At 43.4% G+C, this 17,673-nt stretch overlaps 1 protein-coding gene across 1 annotated transcript in view; it reads right to left on the bottom strand.

The window, feature by feature from the left end:
• RNF213 (ring finger protein 213) overlaps positions 1 to 16,352 on the bottom strand; it is a 164,764-nt gene extending 148,412 nt beyond the window's left edge. The window contains 5 exon segments of the mRNA XM_070740206.1: positions 6,639 to 7,298; positions 9,017 to 9,547; positions 14,682 to 14,810; positions 15,032 to 15,210; positions 16,268 to 16,352. Coding sequence (XP_070596307.1) covers positions 6,639 to 7,298; positions 9,017 to 9,547; positions 14,682 to 14,810; positions 15,032 to 15,184 — 1,473 coding nt within the window. The 5' untranslated portion in view covers positions 15,185 to 15,210; positions 16,268 to 16,352.
• Between the last annotated feature and the right edge of the window lie 1,321 nt (positions 16,353 to 17,673).

Here is a 17,673-nt window from a genome sequence, read left to right as displayed (position 1 = left end):
ACCTATCTGAGCCTGAAAAGTTTACCATATCACTGACAGCTCCTATTTCTCACCACACAGCACTGAAATTTGGGCTTTCTCAGGGTAGAGATATCAATTATGTTAACAATAAATAACTGCTTATCTTCAAGGTTCAGAAGTCTCCAGTAAAAATGTCCATTAAACCATATTAAGGTAAGATGAATTGCAGGAATATGCCAAGAATAACAGGGAATTGCACCATCGTATTAACAGAAAGTGGCTTTTTGCTACTCTGCAATATTCTACTCTAACCACAAGAAGCCATGCCTTCTTGTTTTGGACAGCCTTTAGATAAGCCAGATAGAAATCTACATAATAGTCAAGTCTTCCCATGCTCTTAATCTTTTTAAATGATGGGAGAACAGGGATGGGAAAATTCAGAAGAATTATTCCTAGGAGGTTAATAAGGTTCATGATACTTTATACAAGATTGTAGGTCAGTTCTCTAGCACAAATCTATATCTGTTAAGTATTCAGATATTGCATTCTTTTCCCTTATTCTATAACTATGGAATTCCCTACCAAACAATAGTCTAGAAAATGCTGGTGTCTGCCAAGAATTCAGCAGACAATCCATATTTGAAGCTTCAAAATTACTTTTAAAAATACCTCATAAAAATTGGCAGTCTAGTAAACTTTTTATTCTCAGATGCTCTGTGGGGGTTACATAGACAATCCCACCTATGGAGATCAACCTCTCATACGTTGGCCTGTAAAATTAATTATTTCTAAGGATGTAAGATGCTTTGTATCCCAGAGATACAAAAAAAATTAATTACGGAACAAGATACATTTATTGCTTCACAAAAAAATAATCTTCTATGTGATGTACTGTACAGTAATACCCCGGTTATTGCGTCCCCGACCATTGCGAACAGGGTAATTTGCGATTTTTGAACCCGGAAGTCAAAACACCATCTGCGCATGCGTGCCCTTTTTTTCTATGGGCACGCATGCGTAGATGGCGCCGGGCAGATCAGCTGCTGGGCGGCTTCCCTGGGTCTTCCCCCTCTTGCTGGCGGGAGGGCGAAGCCCCCCCCAGCACCCGCTCGCCCGCCCTTCGCCCTGGAAGTTCGCCAGGAGTCAGCTGAGAACGGCGCGCCTGTTTTAAAACGATCGGAGCCGGCCGGCTCCGATCGTTTTAAAGCAGGCGCGCCGTTCTCCGCTGACTCCTAAAGCGGGGAAGTTCGCCAGGAGTCAGCGGAGAACGGCGCGCCTGTTTTAAAACAATCGGAGCCGGCCGGCTCCGATCGTTTTAAAGCAGGCGCGCCGTTCTCCGCTGACTCCTAAAGCGGGGAAGTTCGCCAGGAGTCAGCGGAGAACAGCGCGCCTGTTTTAAAACGATCGGAGCCGGCCTGGGGGGGCTTTCCAGCAACCCCCGAGCCCCCAACCCGGGCTCGGGGGTTGCTGGAAAGCCCCCCCAGGCCGGCTGCAACGTTTTAAAACACGCGTGCCGCTTCGCAGCTGTCTCCTGAAGCCGAAAGCTAACTTCTGCGCTTGGCTTGAGGGCTCAGTTGGGAAGGCGCGCGGGTGTTTTAAAACGTCGCCGCCGACATGGGGGGCTCGCTAGCACCCCCCCAAACCCGGGTTGGGGGTTCGGGGGGGTGCTAGTGAGCCCCCCATGTCGGCGGCGACGTTTTAAAACACCCGCGCGCCTTCCCAACTGAGCCCTCAAGCTACGATCTTCCGGGCCAGCCAGGCTCAGCGGATCAAGCCCGGCTCCTCTCGGCCCAGCATCCCGGGCCAAGCGGCTGCCTTCCGTCACTGAGCCTGGCTCGCCCGGAAGATCGTAGCGCACGTTGGCTGCGCTGGTGAGGGAAGCCAAGCAGGCGCGCCGTTCTCCGCTGACTCCTAAAGCGGGGAAGTTCGCCAGGAGTCAGCGGAGAACAGCGCAACTGTTTTAAAACGATCGGAGCTTTCCAATGAGTCCCGAAGACAAACGGCAAACTTCCGTGTTTGTCTTCGGGACTCATTGGAAAGCCGCGCGGGTGTTTTAAAACATCCCCGCCGACATGGGGGGCTTGCTAGCACCCCCCCAAACCCGGGTTGGGGGTTCGGGGGGGGTGCTAGCGAGCCCCCCATGTCGGCGGCCACGCCGCCCCCCAATCTTCGGCTCCTCGCTTGCGCTGCGGAAGTTAAAAACACCATCTGCACATGCGCAGATGGTGTTTTTACTTCCGCAGCGCTACTTCGCGAAAACCCGCTCGTTGCGGGGGGTCCTGGAACGGAACCCTCGCAACGAGCGGGGGATCACTGTATTTATATTGTAATTGTTTGGTAAGTTTTCATTGTTTTAAGTGTTTATAAACCCTTCCCACACAGTATTTATTTTAGATACAGTATTTAAATACAGTATTTACAATTTTAGATTTTTTATTATTTTTTTTAAAAACCTGCCGATCGAGTTCGGCGGGCTGTTTAAATCTGCTGATCGGCTTCCTCAGAAACCCGCAATGAAGTGAAGCTGCAGTAGGTGAAGCGCAGTATAGCGAGGGACTACTGTACTCTTATCTAATGATCTAAGTGCCAGAGCCCACTGTAACAACACTGCCAAAAAGGCACTAAAAGTTGTTAACCAGAGCATATAAAACATTCGCTAGACCAATTCTCGAATACAGTTCATCTATCTGGAACCTGCACTGCATATCGGACATTAATACAATTGAGAAAGTCCATAAATATTTCACAAGAAGAGTCCTCCATTCCTCTGCTCGCAACAGAATACAACACCAGATTTGAAATTTTGTGCTTAGACAATATATTGCCTTCGATTTTATCTAAATGTAGTTCATAAAATCATCTACCACAATGTCAATGACTACTTCAGCTTCAACCGCACACAATAGATACAAACTTAATGTAAACCACTGCAAACCACTACAATCTTAATGTAAATCACTATAATTCCTTCCCCAAACCCCAAAAACTTTTACCTTAGACTGTCTACTATCAAACTCAGCCCATTCCTAAGAGATCTGCAAAGGGCATGCACAAGTACACCATTGTGCCTACCATCCTATCTTACTGTCCTATTGTCCTCATTTATCTGTATTTACTTTATGTTTATTCATAAACATGTATAGCAAGATAGAATACCTACTATCTTGTACATTAGGGGTCCCCAAACTTGCCAACTTTAAGACTTGTGGATTTTAACTCCAAGAATTCTCCAGCCAGCTATGCTGGCTTGAGAATTCTGGGAGCTAAAGTCCACAAATCTTCAAGTTGCCAAGTTTGAAGACCTCTGTTGTACATGTTTGACAAATAAATAAATAAATATTATATAAAGCTGATTCAGAGGAGAGCCTGTAGCTTAGAGCAGCGTTTCCCAACCGGTGTGCCGCGGCACACTGGTGTGCCGCGAGACATGGCCAGGTGTGCCGCCAAGCTTCAGCTGGGCGGGGCGCTGCCGGTACTTCCGTCCTGGGGCTCCCGCTCGCAGCTGTCCCCCGCCTCCTGCTCGATGCCGCGGTTTTCGGCGCTCTCCTTCTGGGCCCCAAAGAAGGAAGGCAGGAAGAAGGAGAGCTCCGTTCTTCGCACCTTTTTCCCGCCTTCTTTCTTTGGGGCCCAGCAGGAGAGCGCCGAAAACCGCGGCATCGAGCAGGAGGCGGGGGACAGCTGCGAGCGGGAGCCCCAGGACGGAAGTACCGGCAGCGCCCCGCCCAGCTGGAGCTCCTCTGGCATCGACGGCAAGTGTCTGATGGGAGCGGGGGGGGGCCCGCAGCGGCCGCAGGCAGTCGGGGGAGATGGCGGCGGCGAGAGGGATTGCTCTCTCTCTCTCTCTCTCGACGGCAAGTGTCCGATGGGAGCGGGGGGGGGTGGCCGCAGCGGCCGCAGGCAGTCGGGGGAGATGGCGGCGGCGAGAGGGATCGCTCGCTCGCTCTCTCTCAGCTGACTGCAAGTGGGAGCCCTGACGGTGGCGGTTGGACGTGCTGCTGGACGTCGTACATGCTGGCGCTGCGTGCCTGGCATATACGGTGTCCAGCACGTCAGCTGCCGCCGTCAGGGCTCCCGCTTGCAGTCAGCTGAGAGAGAGAAAGAGAGACATATAAGAGGCAGAGAGAGAGAGAAAGAGAGACATAGCAAGACAGGCAGAGAAAGAGAGACAGAGCAAGAAAGAGAGACAGCAAGAGAGGCAGAGAAAGAGAGATAGAGAAAGAGAGAGAGAAAGAGAGACATAGCAAGAGAGGCAGAGAGAGAGAAAAAGAAAGAGAGACATAGCAAGAGAAAAGGAGAGACTTAGCAAGAGAGGCACAGAGAGAGAGAGAAAGAGAAAGAAAGAGAGACATAGCAAGAGAGACAGAGAGAGAAAGAGAGATAGCAAGAGAGGCAAAGAGAAAGAAAGAGACATATAGCAAGACAGTGAAAGAGAGAGAGAGAGAGCAAGAGAGAGAGAGAAAAGCAAGAAAGAGATAGCAAGAGAGACAGAGAGAGAGAGCAAGGGAGAGAGAAAGACATAGAGGAAGGGAAGGAGGGAGAGAGAAAGAGAGTAAAAAAGAGAGGAAGAAAGAAAGAAAGAGGGATGGAGAGAGAGAATGAAGGGAAGGAAGGAAAAGAGAGAAAGAGGGAGAAATAGAGCGAAAGGGAGGAAGAGAGAGGGTTTTTTTGTCCAAACTTTTCTTTAGCCTGCCCCCCCCCCTTTCAGTGTTCCCCAGGATTTTGAAAATACGAATAATGTGCGGCGGCTCAAAAAAGGTTGGGAAACACTGGCTTAGAGGTTAATATCGTGCCTTGCATGCAGAAGCCTACAGGTTCAAATCCTGGTAAAGGTATGTCTAGCTGACAAGACCCTAACAAGCTCGGAATAGATCTATTCTAGGCTCCCTTCCTTTTCACTTATCAGATATATATATATATATATATATATATATTGTGTGTGTGTGTTTTTGTAGATTTTCAGGCATATTTTGGACTTTTCCCATGTAAAGTTGATAGAATCGTGGTGATGTTTCGATGAGCTCCCACTTGTCATCTTCAGGCTAGTGCTTTCAGCTTTATGTTGATAGAAACAACATTTTAAGAAATCCCAAAGACAAGATCCAGCTAGAAAACCAAAGAGTCTATGAAATACCATGCAAAATCTGCCCAGCCACATATACTGGACAAACTAATAGGAGAATAAACACATCGCAGAACACAAGAACACAGTGAGAAAAGAAGAAAAAACTTCCTCCCTTTTCCAATACTCAAAACAACAGGACATGAAATTGATTTTGAAAGAACTAAATTAATCTCCAATACATACACTGCTCAAAAAAATAAAGGGAACACTTAAACAACAGAATATAACTCCAAGTAAATCAAACCTCTGTGAAATCAAACTGTCCACTTAAGAAGCAACACTGATTGACATCAATTTCATATGCTGTTATGCAAATGGAATAATTGTGCAAAAGAAATATTCAATGAGAATATTTAATTCATTCAGATCTAAGAGGTGTGATTTGGGAGTTCCCTTTTATTTTTTTGAGCAGTACAGTGATCCCCCGCTCGTTGCGAGGGTTCCGTTCCAGGACCCCCCGCAACGAGCGGGTTTTCGCGAAGTAGCGCTGCGGAAGTAAAAACACCATCTGCGCATGTGCAGATGGTGTTTTTACTCCCACAGCGCTAGCGAGGAACCGAAGATTGGGGGCAGCGCGGCTGTTTGCCGCCGGCATGGGGGGCTTCCTAGCAGCCCCCAAACCCGGGTTGGGGGTCCGGGGGGTGCTGGCAAGCCCCCCATGCCGGCGGCGACATTTTAAAATAGCCGCGCCGCCCCCAATCTTCGGCTCCTCCGCGCTGGCTCTCGGCGCTTTCGAGCTGAGTCCGGGAGCGAATTCTCTTCCGGACTCAGCTCAAAAGCGCCGATAGCCAGCGCTAGCGAACGGCTCCTCCGCGCTGGCTATCGGCGCTTTCGAGCTGAGTCCGGGAGCGAATTCTCTTCCGGACTCAGCTCAAAAGCGCCGATAGCCAGCGCTAGCGAACGGCTCCTCCGCGCTGGCTCTCGGCGCTTTCGAGCTGAGTCCGGGAGCGAATTCTCTTCCGGACTCAGCTCAAAAGCGCCGATAGCCAGCGCTAGCGAACGGCTTGTCCACGCTGGCTCTCCGCGCTTTCGAGCTGAGTCCTGGAGCGAATTCGCTTCAGGACTCAGCTCGAAAGCGGCGAGAATGAACCGCGTGGGCGGGCGAAGGGCGGGCGGCAGCGAGGAGTTTGCGTGGGCGGTGGGGAAACTCCTCGCTGACGCCAGCAAGAGGGGGAAGACCCAGGGAAGCCGGTTGCCATCTACGCATGCGTGCCCATAGAAAAAACGGGCACGCATGCGTAGATGGTATTTTGACTTCCAGGTTGAAAAATAGCGAAGTACCCTGTTCGCAATGGTTGGGGACGCAATAAATGGGGGATCACTGTATATATAAAGCCTGAAAGTAAATTTCTCCCCCCTATTACTTTTACAACCTAAGAAACTAGGAAAGGTCCTATCTGAGATATCTGCCACCCCCAAGTCCCTTCTGCGGACTCGTCTGCCCCTTATCCAACCATTCCCCTATCCATGGCTCTTCCCTAGTCATTCCCACATATTATTAGTCACAAAAGAGGGATCGAGATATACACTACCGCAAATACATTGAGGAATTTACCTTTGAATCTGAACTTTTTTGTTTGGCCTCTTCTGTAACTTCTGTTGAACTGTTATTTCTCACTTCAGACGCAGGCAAAGATCTCTTTGTTCCAGAGTTTTGATGTTCAGTGCTGGATCCTGATCTTTTTTCCTCAGTAGATGTAACATTAACACTGTGATCTGAAGATCTGCTATCTGTGTCTGCCTTAGAAACAGGTTGCATAAGACTTCCATCTGATATACTGGAAGTACTCTCTGAAAGTTGACCAGAACTAGTGGCACATTTTTCCTTGCTAGGATCCGTCTGTTCGCCAACTATATCAACCTTTCTGGAATTGTCTTCCTTCATCTTCTCTGCTGTGGCAGCAGTAACAGCAGGTTGACTTTCGGAATCCTTTTTCTTATTTTGCTCTGACTGATCCTGGATTTCTGCTGTGCTCACACAATTTTGGCCCTGATCTGCATGGAAGGAGGTATTTCTAATCTGGCCAATAGTGTTATCAGAAGCTAAGTCAATTGACATTGCTTCTGAGCGTTGACTTTCTTCTACTGGGATTCTTGCATCAGCCACATCTGGCATAAGTGAACAATCAAGACTGGATGGAGCTGAACTTATGCTTGTCAAGGAACTTTGCAATTCACTATCTGGAGATGTCTTCTTCTTGTTCCTTTTCCTGTTCTACAAGAAAGAAAAAAAAACAGGGTACTGAAAATGGAAAAATCATACTTTAGTGCATTACAAATAATTCAAATAACTAAAGTTATTCTTTTCTCATTAAACATAATAGAAACTTCCAGATTTTCAGCACCTCATTGTACTATTAGCTGTATTTTTATGCTGGACTTTTGAAGTCAAAATAAATAGAGAATGGAGTATCAAATCTTATCTCACTTCCTATGATACTTCAAATGACCAGAAACTTTACCAGTTTGCCTCTACAGTAGTTTGTCACAAACAATATTTAACTGCATTCTATCCCAAGCAAGCCATGCAAAAAAGGAGTAGCAAAGACTAAGAACTGGGAGGAAAAACAAATAAATGTAATAAAGAGCACAGAAAAAGAAGAGATTGATTAAAAGACTCCACAGATGATACCAGTTATAGGTAGCCCTCAACTTATAACCTCTATCAAACCTCAAATTTCCATTGCTAAAGTGAAACACTTGTTTAGCTAAATTTTGCCTGATTTTACGACCTGTCACCATAAAGGTAAAAGTTTTCCTTGCCTAGTCATGTCCAACTCTAGATGGCAGTGTTCATCTCTGTTTCTTAATCAAGGGAGCCAAAGATGCTTCCATGATCATGTGGCCAACATGACCAAAAGTTGAGGTGCACAGAATGCTGTTATCTTCCTATTTATATAGTTGCATTAGCTTTCAAACTAGTAAAGTTGCATTAGCTTTCAAACTAGTAGCTTGACAGGAGCTAGGGCAAGAACAGGAACTCACTCCATCATGCGGTATTTGGGTCTCAAACTGCCAACCTTTTGGTCAGCAAACCCAGCACCTTAGCCACTGCAAAAAAGAACCCTTTTGCCACAGCTGTTAAGCAAATCACTACATGTGTTAAGTGAATCATGCAGTCATTAAGCAAAGTGGGCTTCCCTCATTGACTTTGCTTTTTGGAAACTAGTGGGAAATCTACAAATAGTGATCACATGACCCCTGCATGGTGCAAGTATCATAAATACATTCCAGTTGCTAAGAATCTGCATTTTGACCACATGAATATATGGATGCTGAAACAGTCATAACTACGAAAAACAGTCATAATTGGTAAATTCGAATGATATAAGTTGAGGACTACCTGTTATAATGTTCTAATTTGATTGCTTATATTCTTAGTTTTCAATTCCTAGTTATATTCCAACCAGCAACAGACTCCATTATTATTATTATTATTATTATTATTATTATTATTATTATTATTATTATTATTATTATTATTAACAACATTATACTGTCTACTGTTGACCTCTCACCCCATTCCTAAGAGATCTGTAAGGGGCATGCATAAGCACACCATTGTGCTTACCATCCCTGTCTTACTGTCCTAATTTATCTGGACCTACTTTATGTTTATACCTATGCCTGCTATCTTGAACATATTTGACAAAATAAATGAAAAATGCAACGTATATACATATATACATACATACATACATATATAACAAGCCTGAAAGTAAGTCCCCCCCTCCATTATTACTTTTACAAACTAAGAAACTAGGGACCCTCCCATCCGACATTTGCCACCCCCACATCCCTTCTGTGGGCTCGTCTGCCCCTTATCCAACCATTCCCCTAGCCATGGCTCTTCCCTAGTCATTCCCACATATTATTACAGTAACAAAAAAGTGATCAAGGTATACACTACCACAAATACATTGAGGAATTCACCTTCGAATCAGAACTTTGTTGTTTGGCCTCCTCTGTAACTTCTGTTGAACTGTTATTTCTCACTTCAGATGCAGGCAAAGATCTCTTTGTTCCAGAGTTCTCTGAAAGTTGACCAGAACTAGTGGCACATTCTTCCTTGCTAGGATCTATCTGTTCACCAACTATATCAACATTGCTGGAATTGTCTTCCTTCATCTTCTCTGCCGTGGCAGCAGTAACAGCAGGTTGATTTTCTGAATGATTTTTCTTATTTTGCTCTGACTGATTCTGGATTTCTGCTGTGCTCACACATTTCTGGCCCTGATCTGCATGGAAGGAGGTATTTCTAATCTGGCCACTACTGTTATCACTGGATGACATTTGGTCAATTGACTTCGCTTCTGAGTGTTGACTTTCCTCTACTGGGATTCTCCCATCAGCCACATATGGCATAAGTGAACAATCAAGACTGGACGGAGCTGAACTTATGCTTGACAAGGAACTTTGCAATTCACTATCTGGATATGTCTTCTTCTTGTTCCTTTTCCTGTTCTACAAGAAAGAAAAGAAAAACAGGGTACTAAAAATGGAAAAATCATACTTTAGTGCATTACAAATAATTCAAATAACTAAAGTTATCCTTTTCTCATTAAATATAATAGATATTTTCAGATTTTCAGCACCTCATTATACTATTAGCTGTATTTTTATGCTGGATTTTTGAAGTCGAAATAAATAGAGACTGGAGTATCAAATCTTATCTCCATTCCTATGATACTTAAAATGACCGCAAACTTTGCCAGTTTGCCACTACAGTAGTTTCTCACAAATATTTAACCGCATTCTATCCCAAGCAAAAAAGGAGTAGCAAAGACTAAGAACTGGGAGGAGAAACAAAAGAAATATCATCTGGCGGGCCCCAGGGGATGAGCTTTCTGTGTGGGCCCCGGGCCTCTGGAATCAACTCCTTCCAGAGGTCAGAACTGCTCCCACACTCCTTCCCTTTTGTAAAAAGACACCTCCCCCACCTATATTGCCAGGCATGGGGGAATTGAGACACCTCTCCCAGGCTTATAGAGTTTATGTACGGTAGCTTGTGTTGTATGTTTTTCAAATGACGGGTTTTTAGATACTTTCTTTTAATATTAGATTTGTTACACTGTATATTGCTATTATTGTTGTTGTGAGCTGCCCCGAGTCTGCGGAGAGGGGCGGCATACAAATCTAATAAATTATTATTATTAAATATAAAGAGCACAGAAAAAGAAGAGATTGATTAAGACTCCACAGAGGATACCAGTTATAGGTAGCCCTCAACTTATAACCTCAATTGAACCCCAAATTTCCATTGCTAAGTAAAACGCTTGTTTAGCTGAAGTTTGCCTGATTTTATAACCTCTTTTGCCATAAAGGTAAATGTTTCCCCTGTCCAGTCATGTTCAACTCTAGAGGGCAGTGTTCATCTCTGTTTCCTAATCAAGGAAGTCAAAAATGTTTCCATGATCATGTGACCAACATGACCATAAATTGAGGTGCACAGAATGCCTATCTTCCTATTTATATAGTTGCATTAGCTTTCAAACTAGTAAAGTTGCATTAGCTTTCAAACTAGTAGCTTGACAGGAGCTGGGGCAAGAACAGGAGATCACTCCATCATGCGGTATTTGGGTCTCAAACTGCCAATCTTCTGGTCAGCAAACCCAGCATCTTAGCCACTGCAAAAAAGAACCCTTTTGCCACAGCTGTTAAGCAAATCACTACATGTGTTAAGTGAATCATGCGGTCATTAAGCAAAGTGGGCTTCCCTCAGTGATTTTGCTTATTGGAAACCAGTGGGAAATTTACAAATAGTGATCACATGACCCCAGGACAGAGTAAATATCGCAAATACATTCCAGTTGCCAAGAATCTGCATTTTGACCACTTGAATATGTGGATGCTCAAACAGTCATAACTACGAAAACCAGTCATAACTGGTAAATTCAAACAGTCATTAAACAAATGATTATAAGTTCAGTTCTCCCTGTAATAATGTTCTAATTTGATTGCTTATATTCCTAGTTCAACCAGCAATAGACTCCAAAATTGATGCTTTCTTCATTATAATTTGAAATAATTGAAATACAGTGATACCTTGTCTTACAAACTTAATTGGTTCCGGGACAAGGTTCTTAAGGTGAAAAGTTTGTAAGACGAAACAATGTTTCCCATAGGAATCAATGGAAAAGCGATTAATGCGTGCAAGCCCAAAATTCACCCCTTTAGCCAGCCAAAGCGCCCATTTCGGCACTGCTGGGATTTCCCTGAGGTTACCCTCCATAGGAAACCCCACCTCTGGACTTCTGTGTTTTTACGATGCTGCAGGGGAATCCCAGCAGGGGAATCCCAGCAGGGGAATCCCAGCATTGCAAAAAACAAGTGCTTCGCTGTCAACGGAAGTCCGGAGGTGGGGTTTCCCATGGAGAGGAGCCTCAGGGGAATCCCAGCAGTGTAAAAATGGGTGCTTCGCTGGCAACGGAAGTGCGGAGGCGGGTCATCCCAGCGGCGGCGGTGGGTTTGTAAGGTGAAAATAGTTTGTAAGAAGAGGCAAAAAAATCTTAAACCCCGGGTTTGTATCTCGAAAAGTTTGTATGACGAGGCGTTTGTAAGATGAGGTATCACTGTACTAAAGCCCTCATGGAAGCTATATCTCAGTTAAAATGGCAAAATGAGAAATTTAATGACATTATTTGTGATTAAAATGCTCAAGTCAAAGTCAAATAGAAATCCCTTCTTCAGTGTATTATAAAGAATTATAAAAACTATAAATCTTTCATTGGATTGCTGTTTCCTCATTATTATTCTTTTCATTCATATCTTAAACCAGTCTGGATTTCCTTCCATAAAAATAGCAGGTATTCCATGGAAACAGATTCATAATATCTTCTTCATTTGAATATATTTATTTTATTTTTACATTGTTCTATATAAATTGTTTTTATATAGAAAAATCTAAGGAATTGTATCATTTGTTGGGGTGGGCGACTTTTTATTTTAAGCATGTATGTATGTATGTATGTATGTACTGTATGTATCACATGTTTTTGCTGAATTTTTAAAATTAAGGGAGACTAGGATAGCACTATTTCAGCCTTGTTCTGGCCTCATCAGCTAGCCATACCCTTACTGGGATTTCTGTGTCAACAGGCTGAAGTTATTGGGAACCTCAGCAAAATTGCAGCATTGCAAAAACACGGAAGTCCTCGAAACCCCACCTCCAGACTTCCGTGTTTTTGTGATGCTGCGATTTCACTGAGGCTCCCCTCCATGGGAAACACCACCTCCGGACTTCCGTTGCCAGTGAAGCGCCCGTTTTTGCGCTGCTGGGATTCCCCTGCAGCATCGCAGAAACACGGAAGTCCGGAGGTGGTGTTTCCCACGGAGGGGAACCTCAGGGAAATCCAAGCAGCTCAAAAACGGGCACTTCGCTGGCAACAGAAGTCTGGAGGCGGGGCATCCCAGTGGTGGCGGCTTGGGTTTATAAGGTGAAAATAGTTTGGAAGAAGAGGCAAAAAAACCTTAAACCCCGGGTTTGTATCTTGAAAAGTTTGTATGACGAGCATAGTTCCCTCTAAGCTGAGCAGTGAGCAATCGCTCACTTAAAAATCATCATCAACTCAGAGTTTTTCAAACCTGCCCAGAAGCCGAGAGGGAAAGAGTGAGAGGGAAGGGGAGAGAGAGGAAGAGAGGAAGAGAGAGAAACAGATAGAAAAAAGAGAGGAAGGAAAAGAAAAAGAAAAAGAATGGGAGTAAGGAAGAGAGAAAGAATATCAAAATCTAGTTTGAAACTAGGTCAACTATTTAAGTGGCATTTTGATATTGATAGAGTTGCCCTATTATGAGCTCACTGTTATAGACACACAGTACAGTATTTTATTTTGAAATTCTCTGAAGCAAAACAGGGTGGGTTTTTTGTTTGTTTGTTTGTTTGTTTGTTTATTTATTTATTTATTTAATATTTCTGTGCCGCCCAGTCCCGAAGGGACTGCCGCTCAGACACTATACTTTTCCACCACCCCCCAAAAAAAATTAGAGGGAACACTGATGACGAGGGGTTTGTAAGACGAGGTATCACTGTATGTTATTTAAACAGACTCTTAACATTTAGCCCAATTAACAACATATCACGGGGACTCACAACTTTCACTTTGATGTGCTCAGTAAGAAAAGTACAGGTTAGACTTTGGCTTATGACTGGTAATACAGCCTGACCATTATGGCCATCAGTCACCGCAGTCATTCAGCAAGGCGCTGATGATTGTCACAGATCAATGACTGTTCTCTCCTTCACAGGTGTAGTCACTACGTGAACTTGCAGGTCATGAATTGAGCAGGAAAAAAGAGCTGTCTGATGAAATAGTAGCCTGTGCACAGACTCGAGTTCCTGTATTGGACCAGAGAAACAAAGCTGGAATCCCAAAAATCTAAGCTTGGTTTCTATGGCCTACCACAGGCATTCTCCACCCCTCCATTTGCAAAAATAAACTGGCATGCTGGGCCAGAGAAACAAAATTTAGGTTCTGAAGCACCGGTTACCCTTCCATTCGTGCGCTAGAAAGTCTATCACATAGTGGGGATGGAAACTGGCATGCTGAACTAGAGAAAGGAAGTTTGAACCCTGAATTTTCTTTTCTCTGGAAAGCCAGCAAACATGAACTTTTTAAAGCAAGGCAGTCAAAAAACTTTTGGACCATGGGCCAGATGCTGTTGTGGCCAGTCAGCAGCCTGTGCAGCCAGGGACTTTAGAACCTACACTCTTGGCAATACTGAGAAAGGAGGGGATACTCCTTTCCTGAATGCAAGAGCGTGCAGGGCTGCCAAGACGCAGGAAGGCTTACTCTGGAGGAGATCTACTCGAAAGTAGAGCTGTAGGCTAATTGGCCACGCCCTTAGGCTACTTAAGTCTTAATCATGCTGAGCATAGTTTTTAGAGAACAAGGTAGCTTCTTATTCTTGACCTCTGCGGTTCCAGTTTGCATTCCAGCACGGATCTTGTTTCTTGCAGTTTATAGTTTTGGGAAAGCCTGTCTGTTCATAGCTTGCTCCATGACTCTTGTTTTGCTTTCTTTGCTCGACCTGGATTATGAAGAACTAATGTCTAGGAACTTTGCCAACTCTTGGAAGCGCAGTAAGATAACCAGACTTCCTTGTTTTTCATTGTCTTCAACCTCTTTGAACTGCTACCAGTTAGTAATGAAGCTTAATTACTAGCTGGTTGCTTGCTAGCTCAAGACTGCTTGTAAACTGGTGTGTGCCTTTTGTTTTACACTCCTCAGAAGTTATTAGGAGATTTTGCGTTAATTACTAAAACCTGTGTTTGGACATTTGTGTGGGAGTAATTATTTTAGGGCTCAGCACTGGGGCAGAACAGATGCGTCACGTGCTGGCCACACCCAGTTTAGCAAAGGAAGAGACATCCTTCAGACTTTATGTTGTCAAATTTATATTCCAATCACCCAGAATGTCCTTCTTTCCAACTTTTTGTATCAAGACCGTAGAGGGAACCATTTTGACCTTTAAATTTTGTTTGAAAAATGCACATTCATATTCAGAACAACAAGTCCCAAATCTCAGAACAATTAGACTTGCATCCCAGCAATCCAACAACTTATGAAAATAAGATTACGCCACATACTAGAAAAACTACCTGCTGAGAAATTGGGCATAGTTTACTGTGCTCCTTTAGACCTTGGTTCTCGTTTCGTTTTTTTCTGGAAGGAGGATTATCATATCCATCCAACATATTCCAGTCATCAACATTCATAGTTTTTATTGCCTGTTGGAAAACAGCCTTGCTTTCAGAGGACTTATTATTTGGGACTAAAATACAAATGTTAATCTTTAATGTAGTATGTATCAACAGGTAAACAAGTAAATGCAGCAAAAGTGAAGGAGCAATAGAATAGGAAGAAGTAATTGAAAATTTTCTTATTGCAAAAAGCGACAACTTTTCTGGACAGAGCACAACTTCTATCCAAATACATTAACTCTACTTACTCGCTTTCGGGAGGCCGAGGTGACTTTCCCAAGGCTTCCTGATGGAGATTCTTCAGACACCCCATGTTCACTGGATGGCGGTTCATCCGCAAATGATCCCGACGAAAGGGAGCTATCCACCTTCAATTCTCCCTCAGGTTCCATCTCTACCATTGAAGTCTTTTCTTCATCCCTCTTGTCTGCAACCAAAATATGATGCATTTTGAAAGTCAATTAAACAGCAATCTGAACTCAATTGAGAGGCTGCTATGTGAATCTCAGGGACAAAGGAAGAGAAACAATTTGCTTAAGCTACCGAAACTATCAGTTTTCTACTGGGCCTTTTTATTGCAAAGTCTATTTACATTCCCAGGCCTGCACTACAGGGAACATCAACCATTCATTCAGTGCTTAAATTAAAGTGCACGCAACTACTAGCAACTATGCGCATAACCTAATAGGATGTATATCTGAAACACTCTCCATTTTTCTGGCACTCATTCAAGTGGAAGAGGTCATATTAATTGGGACAGAGATAACTAAATATGTCCATGATTCTATAAATGTTACTATAGAACTGGTACATATTTTAAGGGAGGTTTTTAGATTAATTTTACTAGGGACTTTAAAATATCTGCTGAATTAAATATACAACTGAGACTAATTCAATAAGCTGCATTATTATTCTGTTGTGTATTCTACTCTAAGTTAATATATGCCAGGTGACAGAAAATAAGTTCTGTAAGTAATAGCCATTTTATTCTGAAATGAGATTTTTTTTAAGGAATAAAAAAGGTTTGAGAAAGGCAACATACATAATTTTATTTTAAAGCTTTTTTTTTAAAAAAAAGTTCAATGTCACATTAGTGGTACATTTACAATAACCAATCTATCACAGTGGTTTTCAACCTGTGGCCTGCTGGCAGCTGGAGCACAATGTCACAAGCATTCCAAGAAGACTCGTAGAAATGATATGATTCAAAATGTTATATTGAATTAAATTTTGGGGATCCTGGCCATAGTCCACGGTACCAAAAAGTATTTCAATGAGGTCTGGGGTGAAGAAAGGGTTGAGAACCACTGTTCTACCATATTCAGGACATGACAGAAAGCAAACAAGACAGCCTAAAGAAATATTTTTTTTCATTTGTTACTACACACATGATTATTTTTCCTCAAAAAATACTATTCCAGTTCTTTACTAAAAACAGTTGCATCTGATCAACTGATTCATGGCTGGGACTGCAACAAACTTACTTTGCACACTGCCGGGTGGAATCAAGTGTTCTCCACAACTACTACAGAACTTGTGGGATGCATATTGAGGGTGGTGACATTTAGGGCATTTAATGCCCTTCTTGTGTGATCGACGACCCAGTTTGACTTTTTTTACAACCTGTTCAGAAGCAGAAAAATATAAACAAAAACAGGAGAATTACTCATAACTAGAAGGATGAATAAATATCAACAACCTCACATATGCAGATGATACGACTCTAATGGCAAAAAGTGAAGAGGAACCAAAGAGCCTCTTGATGCGGGTGAAGGAGAGTGCAAAATTTAGCTTGAAACTCAACATTAAGAAAACTAAAATCATGGCATCAGAACCTCTCAATTCCTGGCAAATAGATGGGGGGAAATGTAGGTAGTGAAATATTTTATTTTCCTGGACTCCAAGATCACCACAGATGAGGACTGCAGCCAAGAAATTAAAAGACACTTTGCTCCTGGAGAGAAAAGCTATGGCCAATCTAGACAGCATACTAAAAGCAGAGACATCACCTTGCCAACAAAAGTACATATAGTCAAGACTATGGTTTTCCCAGTTGCAATGTATGGCTGTGAAAGAATAGAATTCTTTATTGGTCAAGTGTGATTGGACACACAAGGAATTTGTCTGTGGTGCATAGGCTCTGTGTACATAAAAGAAGATACATTTGTCAAGAATCATGAGGTACAACACTTAATGATTGTCTTAGAGTTAAAATAAGCAATCAAGGAAACAAATCTTAATATAAATCGTAAGGATACAAGCAACAAGTTACAGTCATAAGTGGGTGATAGGAACAATGAGAAAAACTAAGTTGGCCCATCAGGAGGGCCAAAGAATTGAGGCCTTTGAATTGGGGTGATGGAGATGACTTCTGCAAGTTCCTTGCACTACAAGGCAAACAAGCAAGTCAGTTCTAGAGGAGATCAACCCTGACTGCTATTTAGAAGGCCAGATCCTGAAGATGAAACTCAAATACTTTGGCCACCTACTGAGAAGAAAGGACTCACTGGGAAAGAGCCTGATGCTGGGAAAAACTGAGGGCAAAAGAAGGGGAGGACAGAGAATGAGGTGGTTGGAGGGAGTCATTGAAGCAGTTGGAGTGAGCTTAAATGGATTCCGGGCCATGGTAGGACAGGAAGGCCTGGAGGAACATGGTCGATGACACCGTAATTGGACCTCTTAACTAACAACAAAGTAGCTGTGCAGCCGCAGCAAAAAGAAAGTAGCGGAAGAACGAAACGCTTTTGGCGCTCTACGATAGGCGCAAATCTTGCCGCCGACGCGGCAGCGTCCAATCAACGCCCGCTATGCAAATGAAGGTCGATTACTTTCGTTTTCCTCTCCCGCTACCCGCGCCAGCTCTCAAACCATGGGGAAAAAAGGCTGCGGA

This window comes from Erythrolamprus reginae, chromosome 2, assembly GCF_031021105.1.
Source record: "Erythrolamprus reginae isolate rEryReg1 chromosome 2, rEryReg1.hap1, whole genome shotgun sequence".
NCBI lineage: Eukaryota > Metazoa > Chordata > Lepidosauria > Squamata > Dipsadidae > Erythrolamprus > Erythrolamprus reginae.
This window is presented reverse-complemented; position numbering and strand designations above follow the sequence as displayed.